General features: G+C 40.4%; 1 protein-coding gene across 1 annotated transcript in view; it reads right to left on the bottom strand.

Annotated features, from left to right (window-relative positions):
- Nucleotides 1-369: 369 nt before the first annotated feature.
- The window catches only part of GFRA2 (GDNF family receptor alpha 2), a 104213-nt gene continuing 79578 nt past the window's right edge, over nt 370-25004 (bottom strand). Inside the window, exons 5-9 of the mRNA XM_074287460.1 lie at nt 18197-18306; nt 17201-17341; nt 16219-16391; nt 3727-3780; nt 370-2005 (exon numbers count right to left, since the gene is read on the bottom strand). Coding sequence (XP_074143561.1) covers nt 1883-2005; nt 3727-3780; nt 16219-16391; nt 17201-17341; nt 18197-18306 — 601 coding nt within the window. The 3' untranslated portion in view covers nt 370-1882. The remainder of the gene's footprint in view (nt 2006-3726; nt 3781-16218; nt 16392-17200; nt 17342-18196; nt 18307-25004) is intronic.

Raw genomic sequence — 25004 nt, forward strand, 5'->3', positions numbered from 1 at the left:
GATTTCTACTTCCTAGAAATGTCACTGGGTCATAAAGAGGTTCTACTCAATTCAGTGAAAAGTAGAAACACTATCCCAAAGGGAATAATAAAAAGAAAATAAAAAGGGGAAATAGAAAGTGGCTAATTTCAGTTGTTGCATTCTTTTCTGAAATTGTCCAGAAAATGGTTTCAGAGATTGTCCAGGCCACCTAGGCTAGACACTGTCTCTTCCCAGTAAACTTCAGAATGGAATTCAACCCATCCAACCACCTATATATCTTATAGCAGAAACATAGAGCCAACTTGGCTTTGTCCAGACCTTCTAAGGATCTCAGGCAAGAACCCAGGGGGGAAAAAAAACTAACAGTCAGGGAACAGACACCTAGAGTGAAGTTGAAAGCAAACTGCTTCCGAGTACATTTATTGGAACCATTGGTTAAGCGTGAATATTGGTCGCTGCCCCCACCCTTTTCCAGCCCTATTGGTGAGTCTGGATCAGGAGTACAATGGGGTTAAATTTCCTTTTTTCCATTATAGACAACATTATTAAAAAAAATAAACTTTACAATAATACATTTCGTTCATCTTTTGGGAATTTTTTGTTGTTTTGTTTCTTAAAAAAAGGAAAGAAGGGGGAAAACACACAGTATATGTATATGGGATGTATATATACATATATGTCAATAAAGGAGAGTTCACTATATACATACAGTCTATGTATTTCTCAGGAGGGGCTGGGGAAGAAGAAAAGAAAGAGAGGGAGAGAGCTGAACACCCATCGACTTCTAACTGTAGCCTCTCCTGCTGTTCTTTGCTCCTCTCCCTAAAGAAAAACCCACCAAATGAACCGACTAGAAACAGAATATGTACTTGCTTTGCTTTGCTTTGTAAAAGTCTCACCATGAAGGTGGAAGTAAGGCTCCCCCGCCTTCCTGGAGGCCAAAGCTTGTTTCGGTGCCCACTGCCTAAGCACAGGGGGGGCTGAGCCCCTTAGTCTGGGCAGAGACACCTGCTGTGATGAATCACAGGCTCAGAGGGTGTTTTCCAGCCCCTGCCTTCCTCTCTCTCTCTCTCTCTCTCTCTCACACACACACACACACACACACACACACACACACACACACACACACCCCTCTCCTTCCCCGGGTTTCTTAGGGAGCAAAAACACCAGCAGTACAGATTACTTGGAACAGGTAATGCCCGGCCCCTCTAAGGGCATGGGAGTTGGGGGGAAAGAGAGAGAGAGAGAGAGAAAGAGGGAGAAAAATAGACAATTCTTGAAGGCGCCATGAGGAAATGCTAAAGGCTGCTGAGCTGATTCCTCAGGCCACGCTGCCGGTTCCTCCCCCAGCCTCAGTGGCCACACACACAGCAGGATGCTGAGTTTGGTCCCATGGGCAAGTTCCAAAGGTAGAAATGTAACAGGAGCACATCTCCCTCCAGCCTCTTCTGGTCACAGCTTTGGGTCCTTCCAGAGTCAAGTGCTTCATGTATCACCTTGGTCTCTTGTTTCCACAAAAGGAGGGAGAAAGGAAATTTGGAGGAAAAACAAAGGGCATCTTGAGATGCCCTCTGAGTCCCCAGCTCTGGGGACATCCTGCACCAGCTCTCAGGCCAATCAGCTGCTTTGTCTGTTTGCTTTAGAAAAAATTCTCCAGAGCAGAAAGCTGAGAGGAGAGGAGTTCAGAGACAGGTGAATTTTTTTTTTTTTTTTTTGCAAGGAATGTGTGTGTTGGTGTGTGTCTGTACATATGTCTGTTTCTATTTTGTTAGTCAGGTTTGTGTGTTTGTGTGTGTGTCTGTGTGTTTGTGTGTGTGTCTGTGTGTCTGTGTGTGTGTGTGTGTGTGTGTGTGATGTTTTGTAGCTTTTGGAAATCTTCAGACATGATGCTCCCCATCACCTACAATGCCAGTGTCAGCAATAGGAAGGTGACTGCAGTCAGGATGATCACAGGTCTAGGCCGGCCATCAACTGAGTCAGGAGATCCCACAAAGTTGGATCCTGGGATGACATTCGTGGTGAGCTGTATGCATGAGACAGGAGGATCCCAATACAGACAAGAAAAACAGAAGTTAGTATCATTGCAAAGTCAACATGGCTCTTTTTTAGTGATTCCTGCTGGGGACAAGAGGAGGTGGAGACCCTGGAAAGAAATGTGGCTTGTGGGGAATGAGACTAGGGAAGAAAGGGCAAAAAATCTCAATAATCCTCCCTGACCAGGCCACTCTCCCAAGTCCAGGGGCAGGATGTGTCTTTTAGACTAGACCACGTTACTTTTGAGGCTCTGAATTCAGGGACCAACCTTGCTCAGGACTGTTCTTAAAGGCCGGCAGGCAATCATGCTGCATCCTGGCTACTATGGTTCAATGTCTGCAGAAGGAGTGTGATGATCTCTTCGGACTAAATAGGCTTTTTTTTACCCCCAATATTTGGGCTAGGTTAAATTAGAGGAAAAAAGCATCTCTCTGGTCCTAGGTTTGAATAAGGAGAATGGAAACTGGAAGATTATATTAGCATCTCCTCCAGATATCTGTAGGGAAGATGCTATTATAACCCTATCTCCTTGAGCCCCATTTCCTTGAGATCTGCATGACCATCTTTCTAAGTTTCTCTACTTGTTCAAATTTTCCATAAAGCTTTTGCTGATCACCCTAGTCCTCGGGGAACTCTCTCCTTCCTCCAAATTCCTCTAGCATCTCTGGTTTTTATAACCTCTCATTTGACAGTTATCATCATATGCTACCTTAGGTGTGTATGTCTTATTTCTACTTCCCACTATATAGTAGGCTTCTTGAGAACAGAAACCCTTGTCTTATGCTTTTGGCCACAAGAGCCAGTCATTAATTTAATGGTCAAATAACAAGCTTTCATTCAGAATCTATTATATGGTAGACACAATGCTTGCCTCTGGGGACACATAGACTAAAATGAGAGTTTCTGCTCTCAGGAACTTTATATTCTATCAGGAAAGGCAATACACACACACACATATGTATATATACATATATGTATATATACACATACATACACATGTATATATGCATTTTTATTTATTTATTCATATATGCATATATTTTTATTTATTTATATACATATATATTTATATATATACACACACGTATATATATGTATACACACAAAAAAATTAATTCAAGACAATTTTGAAGACAAAGGCACTAGCTGTTGGGGGAATCAGAAAAGGCTTCCTATAGAAGGTGATTCTTAAGTTTGAGAAAAGAACTGCAACCAGAATGGTCTCTCTCCTGGTATGGATGGCTTCAGGCTCTTTATGCCCCTATCCTGCAGTAGGTTCACAGCATCTGAAGCTGACAAGGACCTCAGAAATAATCTATTCCAACTCCCACATTTTAAAAATGGAAGGCAAACTTAAGTAAGAGACAGTCATCAGTAGAGGCAAAATTTGAACCTAGGTTCTCTGATGTCAAATCCCATGATGTCTCCATTATGTGATGACTATCCCCGACTTCTACAGGTGAACATCTCCCTGTCTTCCAAAGCAAACTGCCCACTATGATTTCACTGATGGACAGAGTAAGTCCCTATCCAACTTAGAGTTTAAACCTTAGCACAGGCCTAACAGGGTGTGAAGGGGATGGTTAGGATGCTTCTGGGCCCTTGGACCAGCCTGACCCCATCTTCAGGGCTGCTTCCTGCTAGGACTTGTGGTTCCCCAGATATTCCCCTTCCTCTGGTTCCCCCATTTCAGCTCTCCTGCTTCCTTACCTCTGTGAAGCATGTGCTCAGCTCTTTGGACTTGTTGAGTTTCAGTCCCTGCTCCTGTGGAAGAAAAGACAACCCATAAGAACCGAGTCACTGGGTCCAGGACTTGGGCAAAGAATAATATCGTGCCCAATCTTCTGCTTTAGGACTTCAGGCACTTTTCCTAATATTCCGAGGGCTGTTGACTATTCACAAAGCATTTTCATAAACATTCTCTCATTTGAGCCTCATGGCAACAGGTCAAATCATCTCACCCCCATTTTAGAGGTGAACAAAATGGGACAAGTAGGTTTGAACCCAGTTCTTTTAATGACAGTCTCATATTTAGGCAGTTACATGATCAACAGAGTGCTGAATGTTGAGTTAGAGGGAACACTTAGCAGCACTTCTCAATGATTACCTAATCTGAGCACTTATACAGTGCCTGGCACATAGCACAAGTAAATGTTTATCAAAGTGAATTCAATTGATTTTTCTTTTTTTTTTCATTTATGAAATGGGAATGATAATACTTAAAATACCTACTCCACAGTTCCAAACCTTAAAGTATTATGTAAATGTGAGTGATTATTAATGCTATTATTTCCCCTATAGGAGGGGGTGGAGGGAAGGAGGGGAAAATTTGGAACAGAAGGGAGTACAAGGGATAATGTTGTAAAAAATTACCTATGCATATGTACTGTCAAAAAATGTTATAATTATAAAATTAATAAAAAAAACTATTATTTCCCCTATACAATAATACCTCTTCCTCTACAGGTAAAACTCATCTCCCTGCCCTCCTTCCTAGAGTCTTCCTTCTTCTTCTCTCCATACACAACTTGATTTTTCCCTATCAGCATACAGCAAACGGCAACCTCCCTCAGTAAATCCATCTTCTACATTCACCATTTCTAGGAAGTCTTCACAAAATACCCAGCCCCTCTCAGGGGCTACAATGGCTAACAAACTCCTCTGATTCTCTTCTTCTTCACCCCCAAGCTGATTTTATCCAATTACTTGGATAAGGCTATCTGTGCTCGGTATCTCCTCTTTTTATTGATACTGTATAACAAAATACTAAAGTTCTGAGATCAGAGTCAAGGGTTTACTCCCTGGATGGGCTAGTTAGCTTCAAGCTGCTTCATTTCCACAGACTGACTATATACTGCATCTCCCTCACTCCACCCGAATGTCTTAAACATGAGTGCTACTAGTCACAAAGTATGGTAGGAAGCAAAGGCAAACAAAGACTGAAAGAATGGAGATAGTTATACAACCTTTCCTCACCACTGGTTATTACAAATCAAAGCATAAACCCTCTCGAAAGCATTCTTTTTAAGTTGAGAATGAAAATTGGTATTTGTACAGAATTTTAAAATTCTTTGAAGCACCTTACACATTATCTCATTTAAATCTCACAAACCTTTGAAAATGTTTTTAAAGGTAGCCCCATCTTACAAATGAAGAAATCGAGGTTTTTCATCAGGTGATTTTCTGCTAGTAATTACACTACTAGTAAGTTGTCAGAGGCAAGATTTGAACTCATACTTCCAAAACCAAATCTAACATACTTTATTCATTATGTCATACTTTTATTAAGTATGACTCATTATTAATAGTGATTAAGGTGAAACAGCTGGAAAGTTGGAACAATTATATTCTATTGCTATCAACATCAGAAACCAGGAAAAACTGAGAAATCATACCCAGACTGTTGGTCTGGCCAGGAACATAGGCAAGTCCTTGGACATTATATGCATGCGGTAGCACAGGGCATCTGGGCAGCTAAATGAGGTCTCCAGCTGTCCCTGAGAGAACCATATCCATAATGTCACCAGTGATGATGGCTACTCTTGGTACCATAGGAACATTACAGGGAAATCAATCCAAGACAATGACAGATTGAGGTCAAAGCAATACAAAGAATTGTTAGGCCTGATAATCCCGTCCTAGCTCATTTATTTCTCACAGTTTGAGGAGACATTTAGGATAGAAAAGAACAGTAAACTAAATTAGAAGATGTGGCAGAACCAGCTAGATTGGAACCCACCCTTTTGCATAACTGGGAATAATTCTCTTCAACTCCAGGTAATCTCTAACATCTGTCCCAACAAGAGCCTTGTGTCTCTTAAGAAGAACCCAGAGATCAAGTTTATTTTGCAAGGTCTAGGTGAACCTATGAAGAGAAAAACCAAGGGCCATCGCCATTTCATCCAGGCAAAGTTTCTGCTATCTCTCAGCAAGCAGCTGAGCCAAGTGTATGTAAATGAAGTTTGAATATAATGTATTCTGAATGGAGCCAAGCACGTGATTGAATTATGTTGGCAGGACTTGTTAAGAGCCTTCAAAAGAGAGGGGGTGGAGAAAAGGTTGAAAGAGAAAAGATGGAGAAAGAGAAATACTGGAGGATGGGAAAAGATTATAAAGGAAGAGGGAATGATTGAAAGAAGGAAACGAGAAAGAAGAAAAGAGGAAGGAGGAAAGGAAACCAGGAAGAATAGATGGTAAAGAAGAAAAAAGCATAACTCCAGTCATCTGACCCACAGTCATAAGAACATTGATAATATGTACTGGCTCAAGTGCACTCAGCCTAAGATTCCATTCTCCATAGGAAAAAAAAAACAAAAACCGGAACACAGGTTGTGGATCTAAGAAATCTAGGACCACATGACCAAATGGTTATCTTTCACTTGCTACCTCTGAAAGATAAGGATGTTCTCCTTCCCCCTTAGTAGCCTGCTACAGACTCAAAATTTATGTGAACCATACTTAAATATGCTAATATTGCTAGGAATGAACTAATGCATTAAAAGGCATATATGAAGTGTTTGCCATGTGTCCTGCACTGTGCTAAAACTGAGAATACAAAAAAAACAAAAAAACAAAAAACAAAAAAAAACTCCAGTTCCTAATCTTAGGGTTAAGTGACTTGCCCAGACTCACACAGCCAGGAAGTGTTAAGTGTCTGAGACCACATTTGAACTCAGGTCCTCCTGACTTCAGGGCTGGTGCTGATAGTTCCTAATCTCAAGGAGCTTACATTTTAATTAAGGAAAACAACACAAAAATGGAGAATTCAATTTTGAAGTAAATGGAAAGGTCCTATGAATTGATGTGGATGGCAAAGATGCTGAGCCCTTGGATGGTATCAGGATGCCAAATGGAAGGGCCTGGGTGTCTGGGGTAGTAGAAGTAGGGCAGAAGGTATGGGCCAGACCATGTTAAGATACTATAAGAAGTCAGATGATAAGACCTGGTGATTGATCATTTAATTGGATATATATTATCCAAAGAGCATGACCAGCAATGCTGATCTTTCTTCTCAGTGATACTATGGGATGGAGGCAACCCAAGATTTAGGGAGAGGGCAAAAGGAAAGCATGGAGGAAAGATACCTTGGTAACAGATTATCCTTCGGGAGAGTCTTCTTATCTCTATGATGAGAAGATAAAAAAAATCCTTGGGGTTGAAGGGGTGAGCAGTGCTAGAAATAGTATAGACTCAAATCTTGCTCCTAACACTCAATAGCAATATGTGACCATTTGTATGACCCAAACTCTCTGAGCTTAAGTTTGCTTATCTGGAAAATTATTGCTTACTCATTTTCAGTCAGGTCTGATTCTTCATGATTATTTGTTTTGTTTTGTTTTTTTGGTAAAGATACCGGACTGGTTTACATTTCTTTTATCAGCTCATTTTATAGGTGAGGAAACTGAGGAAAACAGTATTAATGAACATGATTTGCTCAGGGTCACACAGGTACTAAGTGTCTGAGAGCAGATTTCAACTCAGGAAGATGAGTCTTCCTGACACAGGGCCCAGTGCCCCCATCTGTCCATCATCTGAAATACAGGGATAACAATATACAGGATACTTACTTCATAAAGCTGTTGTGAGATTCATACTAGTGTATGTAGCTATTTGTAAATTGTAAAGCACAATGCAAATATCAATAATTACTACCATCTGTCCAGTCAATCAAGAGTAACAAGTCACATATCATTTTCTTTTAACTGTCCTAAAATGATCTCATTCAAGCTTCAAGAGAAAACTGGTTGTTCCAATACCTTTGGGTTGAGTGAATAATCTCATGTCCAGCTTACCCACATCCTCCATGATCAGTCTTCCTACCACCCTCTACCTTCATATTTCTAAACTGAAGAATCCTAATCATTGGAATCTGGTTTCCTATTGCAGATCCTTGATCATTCCTCAACCTTTCTCAGTTGTACTCCAAACAATTCACTCGTCCCCTTTGCTGCCAATCTCCTAGCAAGAATCATCTACACTTAAACAAGCATTGGTGATGTACCTACTATATGCCACTGTGTTAGACACTAGGGATACAAAGACCGAAAATGAAGCCGTGAGTCTGAGCTCACATTCTATCATTCTATACTCTTCTCCCACTTCCTTTACCTCCTTAATTTTAAAGACCTTGCAATCTGGTTTCCATTTTTATCACTCTACTGAAACTGCCCTTCCCATGGCCACCAAAAGCCCCTGATTAGTTCTGTAAAGGTTTTTTTTTTTTTAATCTAAGTTACAGAATCAAAAATTCATAGAGTTGGAAGACTTCAGAGGAAACTATTTATCCCCAAACAAAACATGAATCCCATCTGCAGTATCCCCATCCCCAACAAGGGGTCATACAGTTTTCAGCATGGCAGCCAAAAAAGCTAACTAGAACTTGTCAGAGAACATAATCAAATAGTTATTTTTTTGGGGGGGAAAGGAGGGCCACTCACTTCCTATAAGAAAGCATATCAACTATTTCAGGCTATTAAAACAGAATTTAATGTATTTATATTGCTATTTTAAAATTTTCTTATTTATTTTTAACTTTTTTTGTTTTAAGCTTTGAATTCTCTCCCTCTCTCCTCCCCTTCCTCCATTCATTAAAAAGGTAAGAAATGTTATGGTTTCACATATATATATGTTAGCCATATTACAAAAAAAGAAAAAAAGTAGAAAAAAAAGCATGCTTCAATCTGCCTTCAAGCTCCTTCAGTTTGTTTTCTGGAGGCAGAAAGCATTTCTCATCATAAATCCTTTAGAATTATCTTGGATCACTCTATTGATCTTCTAAGTCATTCACAGTTGATCATTGTAAATATTCCTGTTGTTATATACAGTGTTCTCCTGGTTCTGTTCTCTTCATTTTGCATCAGCTATATAAGACTTCTCAGGCTTTTCTGAAACCATCCTGCTCATCATTTCTGATGGAACAATAGTATTCAATCACAATCACATATTGTGGTATAGTCCTTAGCCAGTCTCACAGAATTCTGTCCTGGTCAGATCCCATTTGAAGTATTGTGTTGAATGTCAAAATGCTTCCTTTTAGGAAGGTCATTGATAACTTGGAGAATACCAAGGCTAACCATGATAGTGAAGGGGTTCAATTTATACTTTATAAGTTTGGTTGAAGAGATTGGGAAGTTTATCATGGACAAGGGAAGACTTAGAGGAATTTAAGGATTGTCTTTGAGCAGGGGGAACACTGTCATATAAAAGAAAGAATAGACATTTAATGTGGTACCAAAAGGAACAAAAGCAACAGTTGAAAGTTATAAAGAGATATATTTAGTTTTGATTTAAAGAAAAACTTGATAGAAATGTGAGCTATCTGAAAGTGGAATGGACTGCCTTAAAAAGTCAGGGGCTCTTCTTCACCTGACTCGTCATTCAGAGGTTAGATGACCATTTGTTCAGAATGTTGTAGAGGAGAATACTTCAGTCTAGTGATCTGGGTCTCCTTACTGTTCCCTGAGTAATACATCCTATCTTCTAACTCTGGGCATTTCCTAAAATGGCTTTTTTCTGGCTTTCCTGATTTCCTTCAAGTCCCAAATAAAATCTCACTTTCTGCAAGAAGCCTTTCCCAATTCTCCTTAATACTAGTGCCTTCCTTCTGAGATCACCCAATTATTTGCACATAGTTGTTTATATGTAGTTTTCCTCATTAGGCAGTGAGCTCCTTAAAAGCAAAGATTGTTTTTTACCTTTTCTGTACACCAGCACTTAGCATAGTAGGTACTTAATAAATGCTTATTCACTGACCAAACCCTTTTTAGGTAAAGGCTGTATTAAATGGCCACAGAAGTCCTTCTCACTCCCACAGAGATGATGTTACACCAAAAATGACCTGCAGTATTTGATCTGACAACCCTCTCCTACTTGGAAATCTTTCTTCTTTTAATTTTTATGATACTACACAACCCTGATTCTCCTCCTACCCCTCTAATCATTGATATTCCCAGTCTCCTGTCCTTCTCTTGGAAATACTTTCCAAAGTTCTGTTCTTGATGCTCTTCTCTCTTATGTTTTCCCCCTTGGCAATCTCATTTATTCCTTTTAGTAGGATGGAGTTAGTGGTGGGATGAAAAGCAAATTCATGAGTCCTAAATATCTCAGGCTTTAATAGAAGTATTTTGCAGGATTCAGGGAACATAGAAGAGAAAGAAAATGGATTGCCTAGTGAAGTGGAATACTAGCTTTCATTTCTCCACATGATAAATCCTATTGGCCTTAAAAATACCAGTAAAATTCTAAACAGGGTGTCAAGGAGCTAGAGATGCAAGTCCTACCCAACATGTTCCTTCTCCCACATACACACCCCAATTTGATTCAGTGCAGAGCAAGAATGGGGCAAAAGGTTAGTCAATAAACTAGCAAACCAGCTCACTGAATGGAGAAAAATCCCCTAGCTTCCTGGAAGAAGCTGAAGCTTCTAGCTATAGCAGGTTCTCTCTCTAGAAGGACAGGCTGAGGGGAAAACCCAGGAACTCTGAAACCCATCTCAGCTTCTTACTAATCCACGTGACTTAGAACAAGTTATTTGCTGACAAGTCTTCAATCCATCCAGCTGTAGTTTTCTGCTTCTAAAAGACAACACAGCAGACACTAAATCCTTTATAGACATCTCAGCAGGGAAGCCCTAACCCTGGACTTAACTTTGATCCTTACCTGGTATTACCTGCCTCCCCTTTCTATCCCCAATGCTGCCACCATGGCAACACAGGAGCCATGAATTTCCAAGAAAATGGAATCTTTAGCACATCTACATATTCAGAATTGAAAGAAGTAAATGTAGCAGGGGTGAATAGGGCTTCCTGATTTTCTGGATGGGATACCTGCCATGGAACCAAATTCTGCTTAGGGACGGCATTCCAGGTCTGATCTCAGGCTCACCAAGGGAATCACCTTTCTCCAACCCTGTGTGCTTGTCTTATAAGCAGCTACTGCTGCTTGGAGTTGGGAAGGAGAGTGGAATTGGGAATTCACCCCCTTCATTGAGAAAGCTTGCACAAAGAGAGAGAAATCTCAAAAGTGAAAGAAAAAATCATCTCATGGTGTTCCTCCTAAATTTCAGGAGGAAGAGATTCCTGGGGAGAAGGTCCATCCTTTCCACCAAATAGCTTTGGTACACCCCCTCTTCCCCAGTCACTAAAGACCAGAGTGGTTCACTCTGTTGTCCACAAAGGGCTAGAGCAGCACATGTCCAAATCCAAGGGAAGTACCCCAGATCAGCAAATAAAGGGTTCCCCATCATCCCTGCTACACAAAGAAGCAGAATTTTGGGAAGCTGATCCAGTGGGTAGGTCTGCCTACTTGGAAATTCCTTTATCCAGAAAATCTTTCCCCACCTCCACATAACCCGAATTTCTTTATTTCACTATTTTCCACACTGCCTGAAATTCCAAAGATTAAAGTCGCATTTGGGTTAATAAGCCTCTGCTTTTAAAAATATTAATATCCCATAGGAGAGCTCAGAGACTAGCATCAGTCATTAACACCTTGAAGGGATTCACATTAACTGCTAGCTAAGATCCTATGGGAAATGAGGGGATGGGAATTTGGGTAGAGATAGTACGGCAAGGGAAAGGAGATTGTTTTGAAACAGAACCCTTTGGGGAATAGGACAGACTTGGGTGGGGTATAGTTAAGGCAATCTCATAGCTGCAGGAGGACCCTAAATATCATGGTCCATGGAGAAAGTACTTCTGTTCACCATAGAGAAATTTAGAAAGTAGGGGATGGAAAGATAACAAAGACAAACTTCACCTAATTTTAAAATGGAACTGGAACTAGCTCTGAACTTAAGAAAAGGCTGAATCATAGTCTTAGGCTTGGAGTTAGAAAAGGTATCAGAGGCCATCTAGTCCAAACCCTTCCTAAGCAGAGACTCTGCTACCATACCCCAACTAGTGATTCGTCAGGCTCTGTTCTGTATTCAATGATTTCAAAAGACAGAGACCATTCCCCTGATGGAAAAGAAAGATATTCTTCTTTCTGACCCTCAGTTTCCTTATCTGTCACACAAGATGATTGCTATATCCTTTACATTTCAATCATTCAATAAATATTTATTAAGCATGTATTATATTTCCAGCACTGTGAGAAGCACACGATTTTGTATTCTAAGACCACTTGGGCTTTCTCAGACTCAGCACAATGAGGACCAAAGTTCAACACCCTGTTAAACAGGCCTTTGTGGAGCATCTAGGAGCCTACACTGAAGATAACAGTGTGTGGGAAAATTCACTACAACTTCCCAACTTACAAACTTCTGGAACACACCCTGCTCAAAGCTGGAGGCCACCCATATTCATTTTCATGAGATTCATTATACTTGCTTATTTGGTTCCCTTGTCCAACATCTTCTAGTTAAATCATCTTACAAAGCCAAGCTGGCTAATGCCTCTTGTGGAGATTTCTGGAGGAGTGTTCATTACAGGCACTGGGGAACATTAGCACTGCAGGAAGAGGCTAGCTGGCTGCAGTCTCTGACGGTGGTGAGGGCTAACGCCCTACAGTCCAATCAAACCTATTTATAATTCTGCCAGAGACTTATTTGGCAACACAAAGAATGAGAGCAGAAATCGATTGGGGTTTGGCTCCAAGAAAAACAAAGGCAGCATCTGGTTAGGGATTCTCCTGGATTTAGGGAACTTTGGGAAGGGAAGCAAGAATGCAAAAAAAAAAAAAAAAAAAGCTTTAACTTGATTCCGAATTTCAGGGCCCCCCAGAAACTTGCATCCAAAAAGCTGACTGATCCAGGAAAGTTATAAAAACTCCACTCAAGCAGGAAATGGCAAGAGTCCCATTTACCCCAGTACAGCAAAACCAACAAGTTCCCTAGGTGACAAAATGCAAGTGTGTACAACTACCCAGTTGGGAACTTGATTAAGAAATTAAGAAGTCTGTTGTTGTTTCAGGTAGGTTCCAAACTATTCATTATGTCTTCCTTTACAGAGGACAGAAAATGGACTCAGCCCATTCCACTTTGCATCTGCGGCTCTGCTTGGTTTCATCTCCACGGAACAAGATGCCCCCACCTTGATTATGCCCTGATAATCCTATTCCCCTCTGATTTTCCTGACTCCTTTTATGTGCTATCTTCCTTTTTAAATTGTAAGCTCCTTAAGGGCAGGGACTGCCTTTTTATTAATTGCATCCCTAACATTTAGCACACTACTTAGCACAAAGTAGGTGCTTAATAAAGGTTTATCAGATTGAATTATTTTAGAGTGGGATTGCAGGGGATTATCCCAGGATATTAATAAGTAACAGCAGAAAATACAGAAAGAACCAAAGAATCCATACATAGATATATATTTATATAAATATATGCATATACATACACACACATATTCAAAGTGACTTGGAATTTATGTAGCTCTTAGGAATTTTAAAAACTATACATTCATCTCTCTTGAATCTTCCAATAACTCTTTGAGGTAGGCATTTCAGGAATTATAATTCCTCCTTTATATATGAGGCAAAAAAGGGTCAGAGAAGCTGACTAATTTACCCAAGGCCACTTAGCTAGGAAGTTTAAGAGGTGAGATTCCAACTCCTTCAGCATAGAAAATACAGAAATCAAAGAACCACACACTCCACCACGACCCAGCCCTGGGAAAGAGCTCAATATGGAAGGAGAAAGGGAAGAAAAGAGTTGACAACGTGACAATATAATTAAGCTTCCAAATAAGTCAACCAACCAGGTTTAAACAGTTCATACACACACACACACACACACACACACACACACACACACACACACACACACACGTGAACCCAAAAGCCCGGAGATCTGAAATCTCTCCAGCCCTGGTTCAAAGGATCATATCCCTGTTTATCCATCCCTCTATATCCTGATCTTTGTAATAGCAAACAAGATTTCCCCATTTTCCAGTCCATCCCCAAGATTCCAAGGTTTCTGCCATTCAAAGACTGGGTGGGGGGAGACTAGGAAAAGGAGGAAGCTGTTGCACTGTCCAAGTTAGGCAGTCAGAACCACTGGCACCATGACTCAATCTTTGCACTATTTTGAAATACCAGGAATGTACATGGGACCCCACAAACCTCCACAGAGAAAGTATCCCACCATCACTTTTCTGGCAGACAGGTGGGAAGGCTTCTAGACTCAGCTGTCAAATAGGAAACAGTGAGAGGGATTCTGCTCCCCACATTTCCAGACTCAAATTGTTTTCTGGTGTTATCCTGCAGCCACCAGCCTCATCTCTGAGCCACAATCCACGTGCTAGGCAGATGGATCTGGACAGACACTCAGAGCTGGAAGAATGAGGCATCTGAGAGAGAGCGCAGAGATGCAGGGAATGAGATGAGGACCTGGGGCAGGCAGCTTGATGACATTTCCCTATCAAACTTTGGACAGGAGCCACAGGACCTCTTTCTCCTTCCACAGGCTTTTTGCAGTTCCAAAATGGTCAAGCCAAGATGCACAGGTGGGCATGAGCAAGGCACATTCAGAAGACAATGAGTCTATCGAAAGCAGAAGCTCTCTTTCACAAAGCCTTTTATTGCTTCAGAAAAAGAACTCAAAGAGCAGCTCTGAAACTTGCAAGTCTCTTTCTTCTGTCCTCCAAGGATGGCTAGGAGTTCACAATTGTCTATGATCTGTCTATTGCCCATAGCAAGGTCACCAGAGGTCTCAAAACCAGATCCAGAGAGGGTGACAATGTATGTTATAGGAAGACAAGTGATGTTTCACAGACTTACCCTCCTATAACCTTAGAATTAAATTAGCCATGAAAATAAAGACCCAGAGTATTGAAAGAAATCAGGCTGTAAAGAAGGATAGCTCTGAGGAGAAGAAAAAGGAAATCTGGGAAAAGTAAAAAATTTAATAAAAAATTAATTTAAGTATTATATATACTTAATGCTAATTACTCACCAATTATACTTCTCCAGGTGGCTGATGATCACCACAAAGAAGAACCATTGCTTTGACATTGATAGAATTGTAGAAAAATTTTCAGGTGAGCAAAAGGTTTATTATGGACTATTTTTTTTAACTTGAGAGGCTAATGCAAATGCATTTTGGTGGCAAGTTGTTATGTTCAATTTCTGCCTTAATTTGGGTACACCATCTTTTGGCTACTTAAGAGAAGTTTAACAGGCAAATGACCTGCTGTCTAGGGAAGAAGGAGCAGGAGCAAAAATCTGGACTTACTCAAGCATACCTGATCTAATCAAAAGCTGTCTCTTTCACCCAGCCTTAACAGAGGGCTAACAATAGCTGGGGTTCCCAAGAATGTCCTTCCCCTTCCACTAATAGGCAGCAGGATAAGAAAGAGTTCTAACAGGGTGCTTTCAGTTGTCAAAAAATAATCCCACTAAAGAAAGGAGAGGAAGAAGAGGCAAGGACTTTTGCTAGCAAGGGACAGGTAAAGGACAAAGTATAAAGCATGCTATTGTTCCCCTTGCCAAATTCTGGCATTCAAGGCTTTCCAGATTTTGCTCTGATCCTATCTATTAGCCTTATCTCCTACCTATGCCCAACATAACTCTGCTTCTATTGGATGTATGTGTGTGTGAATATGTGTGTGTCGGCTTCCCAAATGGATTATAAACTCCAGAAGAAAGGCAGAAGAAAGAACTGGGTTTTATATGTTTCTCTTATATATTATATTTTTCTTATATATTATATTTCTTATATCCTTTATATCCCCTAGTGCCTAACATAGTACAGAGTAGGTACTAAGTGAATTATTCTTTAATATAGGAACAAATGCATATGTGGGGGGAAAATATAAAGTTTAGGACTGGATTCAGTCTCCCCAGATTAATCTGCTAGTAAACACTAGCTGACAAGTTCTGCTGACATAACTTTCAAAAATCCAGGGTTGTCACCATGCAATAAGGAGTCCATAGTACATTATATGTCTTATTATATAATAGAACTTAATATAAAGAAAAACAGTAGGGTTATCCATAATCATTTCAGCATAGTAACAATTAAACTTTTTCATGAGCACCTATATACATATAATATATGTAATACATAATATTATTTGAACAAATGAATGAGTGATGAGAAAACCATCTAAAAGTCAGCTCTGCAGTGACGCGAGGGGTGATCCAATGAGAAATCCCCACCTAGTCTTCACTGCCATTCTAGTCCCTTGACCCTAAGATGCCTCTCTTAGGCCATACCTCCTTATCTTGGAATGCTTTCACATGAACTGGGTCACACCTCCTCACCTGGATAGATGTACAGGTAGTGATGATGCTAGTCCCCAGGCTGGTGCTGTCACTGAGATCATCTGGCAAGGATGGGGTCTTCTCCATCTTAGGAGACTGAGTAGCATGGAACACGGGATTCTTGGGGGACACATTCACATCTGTGCCATTGCCAAAGGCCTGGATGGCATTTCCTAGAAGGGATATAGAGGAAGGGAGACAAAAAGATCACAGTGGCTGCCTCTGACCACTTACCCCCTAACTACTTCCCCCCTCCCCTCAACCCTTCTGTGACAGCACCAAAACGAGGGGTGGAAGGGGAATTCCTCTAATGTCAGCATCCCAAGACCTATCAGCAAAAATATTCCTGGTATTTTGCTCTCCAAAAGGAAAGAAAAAACAAGGAAGGAGGAGGATGGAAAGAAAAAATATATGACAGAGAAAAGAAAAGAATTGAAGGTAAGAGAAAGAAAAGGAAACGGAAGCAATAAGGGCAGAAAGAAAGATATATAAGGAGAATAAAGAGAAATGTGACTGGCAAGCTGCTAGACTCCTGGCAAAACCAGGAGCATGAAGATGAACACCAGAAGGTGATCGATATCTTCTGACCTTGGAGTTCAGCCACCCCCCACCAGTTATGACACCAGCAGACAGGAGGTACCAGTTCTGTTGCTATGTCAGACGGGATGCTGGATGACTTTCAAAGGACATAGATCTGATTCCATGACATAATGGACTCAATAAATGGAAAAAAACCACCATGGACAGTGGCTTGCTGGAAAGTTAACATGGAAGACTTGACCAAAGCCATCAGGGCAATTGAACTAAAAGATAACATGGATCCCCCAGAACACAAACCCCAAATGACCAAAAAGTCCACACCTGGTGAATCTGCAAAGACTTAGCCAGACATCCCTATAGAGATCACCCACGCCAAGCTGTAGAGAGGCAGAACAAGGAACCCAAGAGATGTCCAAGGCCTTCCGGGGCCACAAGAACTTACGGAGACATGGGTTCTCTGTGAAGTCTTTCAGGAACTTTTCACACTCTTCCTCCATGTTTCCACTCCCTCGGCAACTGCACCAAGGGGACACCACGATACTGGTGGGGTTGGAATCCACATAGTTTGGCGTCATATCAAACCCTGAGAAAACATGGGAAGGGGGAGAGAAGGGAAGAGGAAGGTGAAGATTGCAGCTGATTTTTCTTCCTTTCTCCCTCTCTTCCTGGGACACAAGAATACCATACCAACATGCTGTCAATCAGGTCACAATATTAATTTAGATATCACTGTTTCCATTACCACCAGGAGAAAGTGAGGAATAAAGAGTCACTTCCTCCTCACTCAATAAGGAAAACTCAAGAATCCTGATTCTTGAACATCAGGAAGTTTACTTTCTCCTTCACTAGGGCAATTGGGCAACACAGCTGATAGAAAGTTGGACCTGGAGTCAAGAAGCTTTGAGTTCAAATCTGATCTCAGGCACCAACTGGCAACCGGGGCAACTCCAACTTTGTGTGCAGTTTCCTCATCTGTAAAGTGGGGGAAACAATCGCACCTACCTCCCAAGGTTATTGTGAAGATAAAATGAGGTATCTGTAAAATGTTTAGCACAATTCCTGGTACATAATAGGGCTTAGTAAATACTGGTTTCCTTTCTCTCCCCTTCATAAGCCATCCTTCCTTTCCATCCTTTTCCACATTTCAAATCCTTACTGTTGATCCCCAACTTCAGTATTCCTTTAAAAGCTCTGGATATCCCAAGGCAGCCTACTCTACCACACAGCAGAGCCAGTGCCATCCTAACTAAGTGGCTCTCTAGTAAGGAAAGAGTGTTCTCTGATCCTCACTATTAGCCATCATTTGTGTAACTCCTTCACAAAGTCAACACACATCCACTGAGTAACCAACTCAACCTACAAACAATTCTAAACCCTGCAAAAACTAGGAAAGGCATAAGGTCACCTTTATCCCATGGAACATCAGCAGGGATCTTACCAATCATTCCTGCATAGGAGCCCAGACACGCCTGGTAGTTGTCCGAAGGGCAGCTGGTCGTTGTCTGGTAGGAGACACGACAATTGGCATGGAAGTCTGCCAGCCGGGACCTATGAGACAAAAAAGCAGGAAAAAACTTGACTGTGATCTGTTTGATTTTTTTCCTTTTTTTTTTCTTCTTCTGGTTCAAAGGTTTTCCATACCTTCCAAAGAGTGCAGGATTAGAAAGAGAGGAGAAAAAATAAGGAAATAAGGAGAAGTAAAAGGGAATAACTTATATTGTTTTATACTGTTCAGTGCTTATTCATGTTGGAGTGTAAGTCTGATGTCCCTCTTTGAAAGCAGGAGCCCTGCCTACCTACCTTGTAAGCTGGTCAATAGATATTAATTAGGTGCCTGTCACAGGCCAGCACCATGCTAAGCAATGAGGATACAAAAAAGGCACAATACAGCCTCTGCTCTGAAGCATCTTACAATCTAAGGGGAAAGCCCTGAAGTATTATAGAATATGAACTAGAAGTAGTAATAGCATTTATCATTATATTCATCCCATTATATTCCCTCATCCCAGCACAGTGTGGAGCACAGATAATGTTAAGTATCATATATGTACATATATAGCATTCATCATATTATGAATTGCAGGTGTAGAGCTGAAAGGGATTTTGAAAGTCTTCTAATACAATTTCCTCCTAATTACTAATATAGAAACTGAACTCTGCTGATATAAAATTACTTGCTCAAGAGCATATAAGTACTAAGTAGCAAAACCTGAATTCAAGCCAAGTCCTCCAATTCCAAATTTTGGCCACGTTGCTGGTAGGGAAAGGAATGGGAAAAAATAAGTAGAGAAGGGAAGGCAATAGAAGAGAAGAAGGGGAAGGAAAAGGGAATGTGATAAGAAAAACGAAAGAGGAAAGGAGATGGGGTATTTGTTTTTTGTAGTTTTTTTTTCACTCCAAAACAAACTAGTGACCCCATAGACTGGAGAAGGAAAAAAGGAAAGAAGGAAGGAAGGAAGGAAGGAAGGAAGGAAGGAAGGAAGGAAGGAAGGAAGGAAGGAAGGAAGGAAGGAAGGAAGGAAGGAAGGAAGGAAGGAAGGAAGGAAGGAAGGAAGGAAGGAAGGAAGGAAGGAAGGAAGGAAGGAAGGAAGGAAGGAAGGAAGGAAGGAAGGAAGGAAGGGAAAAGGGAGGGAGGGAGAAGGGAAAGAGGAAAGGAGGGAGGAAGGAAGGGAAGGAAGGAAACAAGAATTTATTAAGTACCTACTATGTGCCAGGCACTGTGCTAGGAACTTTACAAATATTATCTCATTTGATACTCACTACAACCTCAGGAAGTAGGTGCTATTTTTATCCACATTTTACAGTTGAGAAAACTGAGGCTTGCACAGCGTCTCCCAGATAGTAAGTGCCTGAAAATGGCTTATAATTCAGGTCTTTCTGACTCTCTATCCACTGTATCCCCAACTTCAGGAAGAGCTAGAAAAATTGACTCGGGCCTAAGCTGAGACCCAGATTCCAGCCTCTTCTCTATTGACCTGAGTGAAATGGGGCAAATAATTTTGATATCAGTTTCCCTACTTATAAAATGAGGACAATGTATGAGAATTAAATGAGATAGTCCTTTAGAGAAAGCTAGATATCAAGCATTCATTGGTCTCTCTCTGCTTCAACTTTGAACAACAGAATCTAACCTATGTAGAAATTTCTTCTCCTGTTCTAGTATCCCAGGTCTGAATCACCCACTCCCGCTTACAAAGCTATAGAGTCAGTTTTGAGTAGGAGACCCTATGGGTATAGTTGAAATAATTAGACTTGAACATAAGAGAACCGGATTCAAATCCTGACACCAACATTGGGGGTTAGTCATCTCCCCTCTCATCTCTAAAATGACAAGATGATTCCTAAGGCCCCTTCCTGCTCTGACTCTAGAAAATAGACTCAGCTTCTCATTATTGTCATTATTGAGGGAGGCAGGAAAGGAAGGAATCCTAACTCTAATGGCTCTCTCTGTGGAGATGGCAATAAAGCTCCAAATGAGAATCAGGGGTAAGACCTGCGACTTTGGTTGGAGGTAGTAGCTTCCTTTCCCCCTTTGAAGGAAACTCCATTTGAATGGGCAGGAAAGAAATAGTTTGAAATTTCACCTGACCTAATCACCCATCCTCCCCACTTCCCACCCTCACCACCACCTAGCTCATGCATCAGCCAGTCTAAAAACCTTGTGAAAAATCTCACGCTTCAGGATCTGTAAAAATTCTCAGGGAAAAACCTATCTGATTTTTCGGTGCTCAGTGTTTTCTGTTCTCAGGGGAATGTCTCTGAGAGAAGCTCTGACTGAAGCTGAAACCCTTCCAGAGATCAGAATCTTCCTTGCTTTCTGCCTCCTTCTCTGACCTTGAGAACACCTTTGCTTGTCCCCATGGCCCTTCAGTCCCTGTGCACATTTGGAGTCAATGCCTCTTCGTCTATTCAAGGAATCTATTCAAGCTGTGCCATTCCACAGGTACAAGCACGGGTCTTCTGGGACCAGGGCTATTTGTTGTAATCAATTGTCACAGAACCATGGAATCACAGAATTGGAAAAGTGGAAGAGAACACAGCAGCCTTCTAGTTTAACATCCTCCCACTCTGCCTGAAGCCTCTCAGGACAGAGAAACTACCACCTCTTACTTACGGCAGCCCTTTCCACTTTGGGACAGCACAAATTGGTGGGTAATTTCTCCCGACTTTAGTCTACATTTACCTCTCTGAAACTTCCACCACTGTTCTCAGGTCTATAGTGCAGTAGATAAGGTCTGTAAACAGGAAGACTTAAGTTCAAAATTAGCCTCAAACACAGGATGACCTTAGGAAAATCATTTAACACCTGCCTGCCTCAATTATCTAAACTGTTAAATGAAAGTAATAATAGCTACCTCCCTGAATTGTTGCAATGATCTAGTGAGATAATGTTTGTAAAGTGCTTAGCATAGTGCCTGGCACTTAGGAGACATCTAATAAATGCTAGTCCCTACTTGACAATTCTACAAATTCTGGAAAATGGCTATCATATCCCCAGTCTTTTTTTTTCTTGGCTAAACATTCCCAGTTCTTCCAACTGACACTCCTAAGTCAGGAACTTAAGGCCCTTTAACATCTTCCAGACACTCTCCAGATTGTTAATTAGTTTCTTAAACAGAGATATAGAGAACTGAACCCAGTACTCCAGATGATGTCTGATGAGGGTAGAGGATAATGGGATGATCACTAATTCTTAGAGGCTACACTCCCCTTAATGCAGCTCAGCATCCCATGGGCTTTCTGGGAACCACATCATCCTCCTGATGTATTGTACTTACAATCCACCAGTTCTTCTCAGATCCTTTTCTGAACAACTCTATCCATGCATCTCCCAGCTTATAATTGAAAATTTGGTTTTTTGCACCTAAGGGCATGACTTTATTCATAGAACTCTATCGAATTTCATTTTATTAAGAGCTATCAAGCTCCTTTTATATCTTGTCATTTTCTGTACACTAGTTAGCCTTCCCTCTACCCTCCCCATCTTTATGTCATCTGTAAATGTGATGAGCATGCCATGTAGGCTTTTAACTCATTAATAAAAGTGCTACACAGAACAGTCCCTGGGGTACCCCACTGGAGATATTCTGACATATTGCCACTGAACCACTACTCTTTGCATATGGCCAAATAAACTAGTCTGAATTTTACTTTATTGTATTATCTCTTCGTGACCCCATTTGGGGTTTTACTGGCAAAGATACTAGACAGATGATGAGGAAACTGAGGCAGCAGAGTTAATTGACTTGCCTAGTATCTCAGCCCAAACTGAAGATGAATTTACTGACTCCAGGTCTGGCTCTCCATCCATTGTAGAATCTTTAATGATCCTTTCTAGAATTTCCTCAGGAGGAGGAGGAGGAGAATAAGAACAAGAAGTCTAGATAATTGTAGCCACCCTCCTCACCACTGTAAAGGATGTCCCAAAAGTCTTAGTGCAGTTTTAAGTTTTAAAAGCTTTCATAGCTTTTGGGACAACCTGTATTGTGTCTTAGTGCTAGGCTGATGATTTGTTTCCCAAACTCCTCATCTACTCCTCTTTTTGTCCAGGTGGTCTATACCTGGAACATAGTAGATGCTGAAAAATGACCCTAGATTTGTTACCTTTACAAACAACTTATCTCTCCTTGCTTTAACCAAATATTCTCTATCATGTTTCCCTCTTCTTGTTCCTGTGATTCCTTACATAACTGTATCCTCTTAATAAAAAATGTAACCCAATTCCTATCACCACCACTTTTTAAAACCTATGCCATTCTGGGGCAGCTAAGTGGTACAGTGGATAGAGTACCAGCCCTGAAATCAGGAGGACCTGAGTTTAAATTTGACCTCAGACACTTAATACTTCACACTTCCTGGCTGTGTGACCCTGGACAAGTCACTTAACTCCAACTGCTTCTGCAAAAAGAAAAAAATCTATCCACTCATCCAAGGCCAGGGCCCAATCATGAGTTTCTTCCCAACTAGTTTTCTCAATGATATCTATGAATTCAAATTTGTCCCACTGCATTGGGACCTTTAGTTCTTCCCATTTGATATCCCCTGTGCTTTGAACATTTCAGACCCTTGCAGCCATGAGTTTCCTCTGCTTTCCTTTCTTGGATTTTGTTTCCTATGTCTTTCTGGATGTCTCAAATGTCTTTTTTTTCCTATTCTCTATATAGCATCTAATCTTTGGGATATATGCAGGCAGTGTTTTCACTTCCCTAACCTTTTTCATTTAAAGCCTTTTTTATTATTATTATATTTGCAAGGTACCTGGCAAATATATTCTTACCAGCCTTTATTAGACATTCTCTATCCATCATCAGGAATCTGTCATTCCTATATTGTAAGCCACAAACCAGAAATCTGAGTAGTCCTATTCTCAGATACCATCTTATTAAATTATCTGTTCACTTCTTAAATTAATTTTTCTCTTCTGCAATTCTTGCTTTTAATTGAGTATCTGTTTTAGATTCCATTTGTCCCCATATGAATCATCAAAAGCATATCATTATCGTCTGTTTTGATAAGGTTCATGAGGTTCTCTGTTATTTCTTGGATACATGACACAGAAAGACAATAGACCTCTCTAGTGTTGTTTCAGGTTAACAAATAACTACCTCAATATCCTTGAGTACCTTTACAAACTACTTCAACTCTACTCTTCCTTCTTCCTTTATACTTTGGTAAATGACTTAGCTCCTGATGGCTTACATATAGCTAATTTAATTAATGCTTTATAAATATTATCTCATTTTTATTCTCACAATAACCCTGGGAAGAAGATTTTATTATCCCCATTTCAAAGATAAGGAAACTGAAGCAGGCAAATATTAAATGTCTTCTCCAGGGTCACATAGCTAGGAAATGTCTGAGGTCAGATTTGAATTCAGTAATCCCCTAGTCAAGTCCACTAAGTCCCCTATCTGCCTCTAATGAAAGATTGGGTAGTTCTACCAAATCATTCCTAGAAGAACAGATCCCTCCTCTCCAGGACATCTGCTATCTCTTCCTTAGGAAGAACATAACTGTACAGATATCTTTTCTTTCCATTTTTCCTTTATGTAACATACTTCCATTCTCCATCATCCAAAACATAGTCAAGAGTTCCAACATTTACTTCGGGTTGCTTTTTCCCAATCAAATCTTGCATTTTTGTTTCCTTCAGGAACCTTTCATTTTCCCTAACAACTTACAATGTGGAAAAACATCTTTGGAGTTCCTTCAATATTCTCCAGCAGAGAGATGTTTTTCCTTGGAACACAGATGATTGTCACTCAGCTACAGCAAAAATATAAACATCGCACACTAAATTCCAGGCATTGTGTAATTTTCCCTACTGTTCATAATAGTTGTGATTTTCAGGTTTGTTTTTTAAAACTACTTGTGGATATTCATACCTCTATACTAAGTCTAAATTTTTTTTGCTTCTGAATAACTTAACAATTCTGAATTGCTTTCTATTTTCTCAACAACTCTACAAGCCCAGCCTCATTCATCTACCTTTTAGCCTTGTACAAATCTTTTATTTCAACAATTTGGCCCACCCACCTACTCACTCAATTAACTTGCTCACCACACTAATCTTTAAATTTATCTTTTCTTACCTTTTCAGTTTGCAGACTTTCTGACTTGCCAATTACCTTTCCCTTATCCTTCTTGAATTTACTTCTTCCAAGTTCTACTCCCCCAGTTTTCTCTTTAATCCTACTTCTTTTTTATATCCTCCTTACTTGTCTCTAATCTTGTTTCTTTTACAACCAAGCAGTGGTGTCTGAAGCAGAATCTGAGCTTGGAAATCATTTTTTAAATTTTCTTCAACTTCTTCCAAATTCTATCAAATTTCTCCTCCCCAAATTTAACTACTGACTTAGTCATTAGTCCAAACTATTCCAACTCACATTTGTGATTTTCTTCTTCTCATTCAATTTAAGCCCTTCTCTCACTTTGAAAGCCATTTATAACCTAGCTCCTTCCCCCTTTTCTAGTTTTATTATACCGTAGTCCCCACCATGGTCACCTACTCTTATCTGTTCTACAAATAAGATACTCCATTTGTTGATTCCATGAATTTTCTCTGGTTTTCTCCCATGACTCAATTCCACATACTGAGTTTCCTGACTTCCTTTAAGTCCCAAATAAAATTGCAACTTTTACAGGAGTTCTTAATCCGTCTTAGTGCCTTCCTTCTGTTATTATTTCCTATTTACCTTGTACGTAGCTTGCTTTACATATATTTGTTTGCATAATGTCTTCCCTAT

Source organism: Sminthopsis crassicaudata, chromosome 2 (genome assembly GCF_048593235.1).
Source record: "Sminthopsis crassicaudata isolate SCR6 chromosome 2, ASM4859323v1, whole genome shotgun sequence".
NCBI lineage: Eukaryota > Metazoa > Chordata > Mammalia > Dasyuromorphia > Dasyuridae > Sminthopsis > Sminthopsis crassicaudata.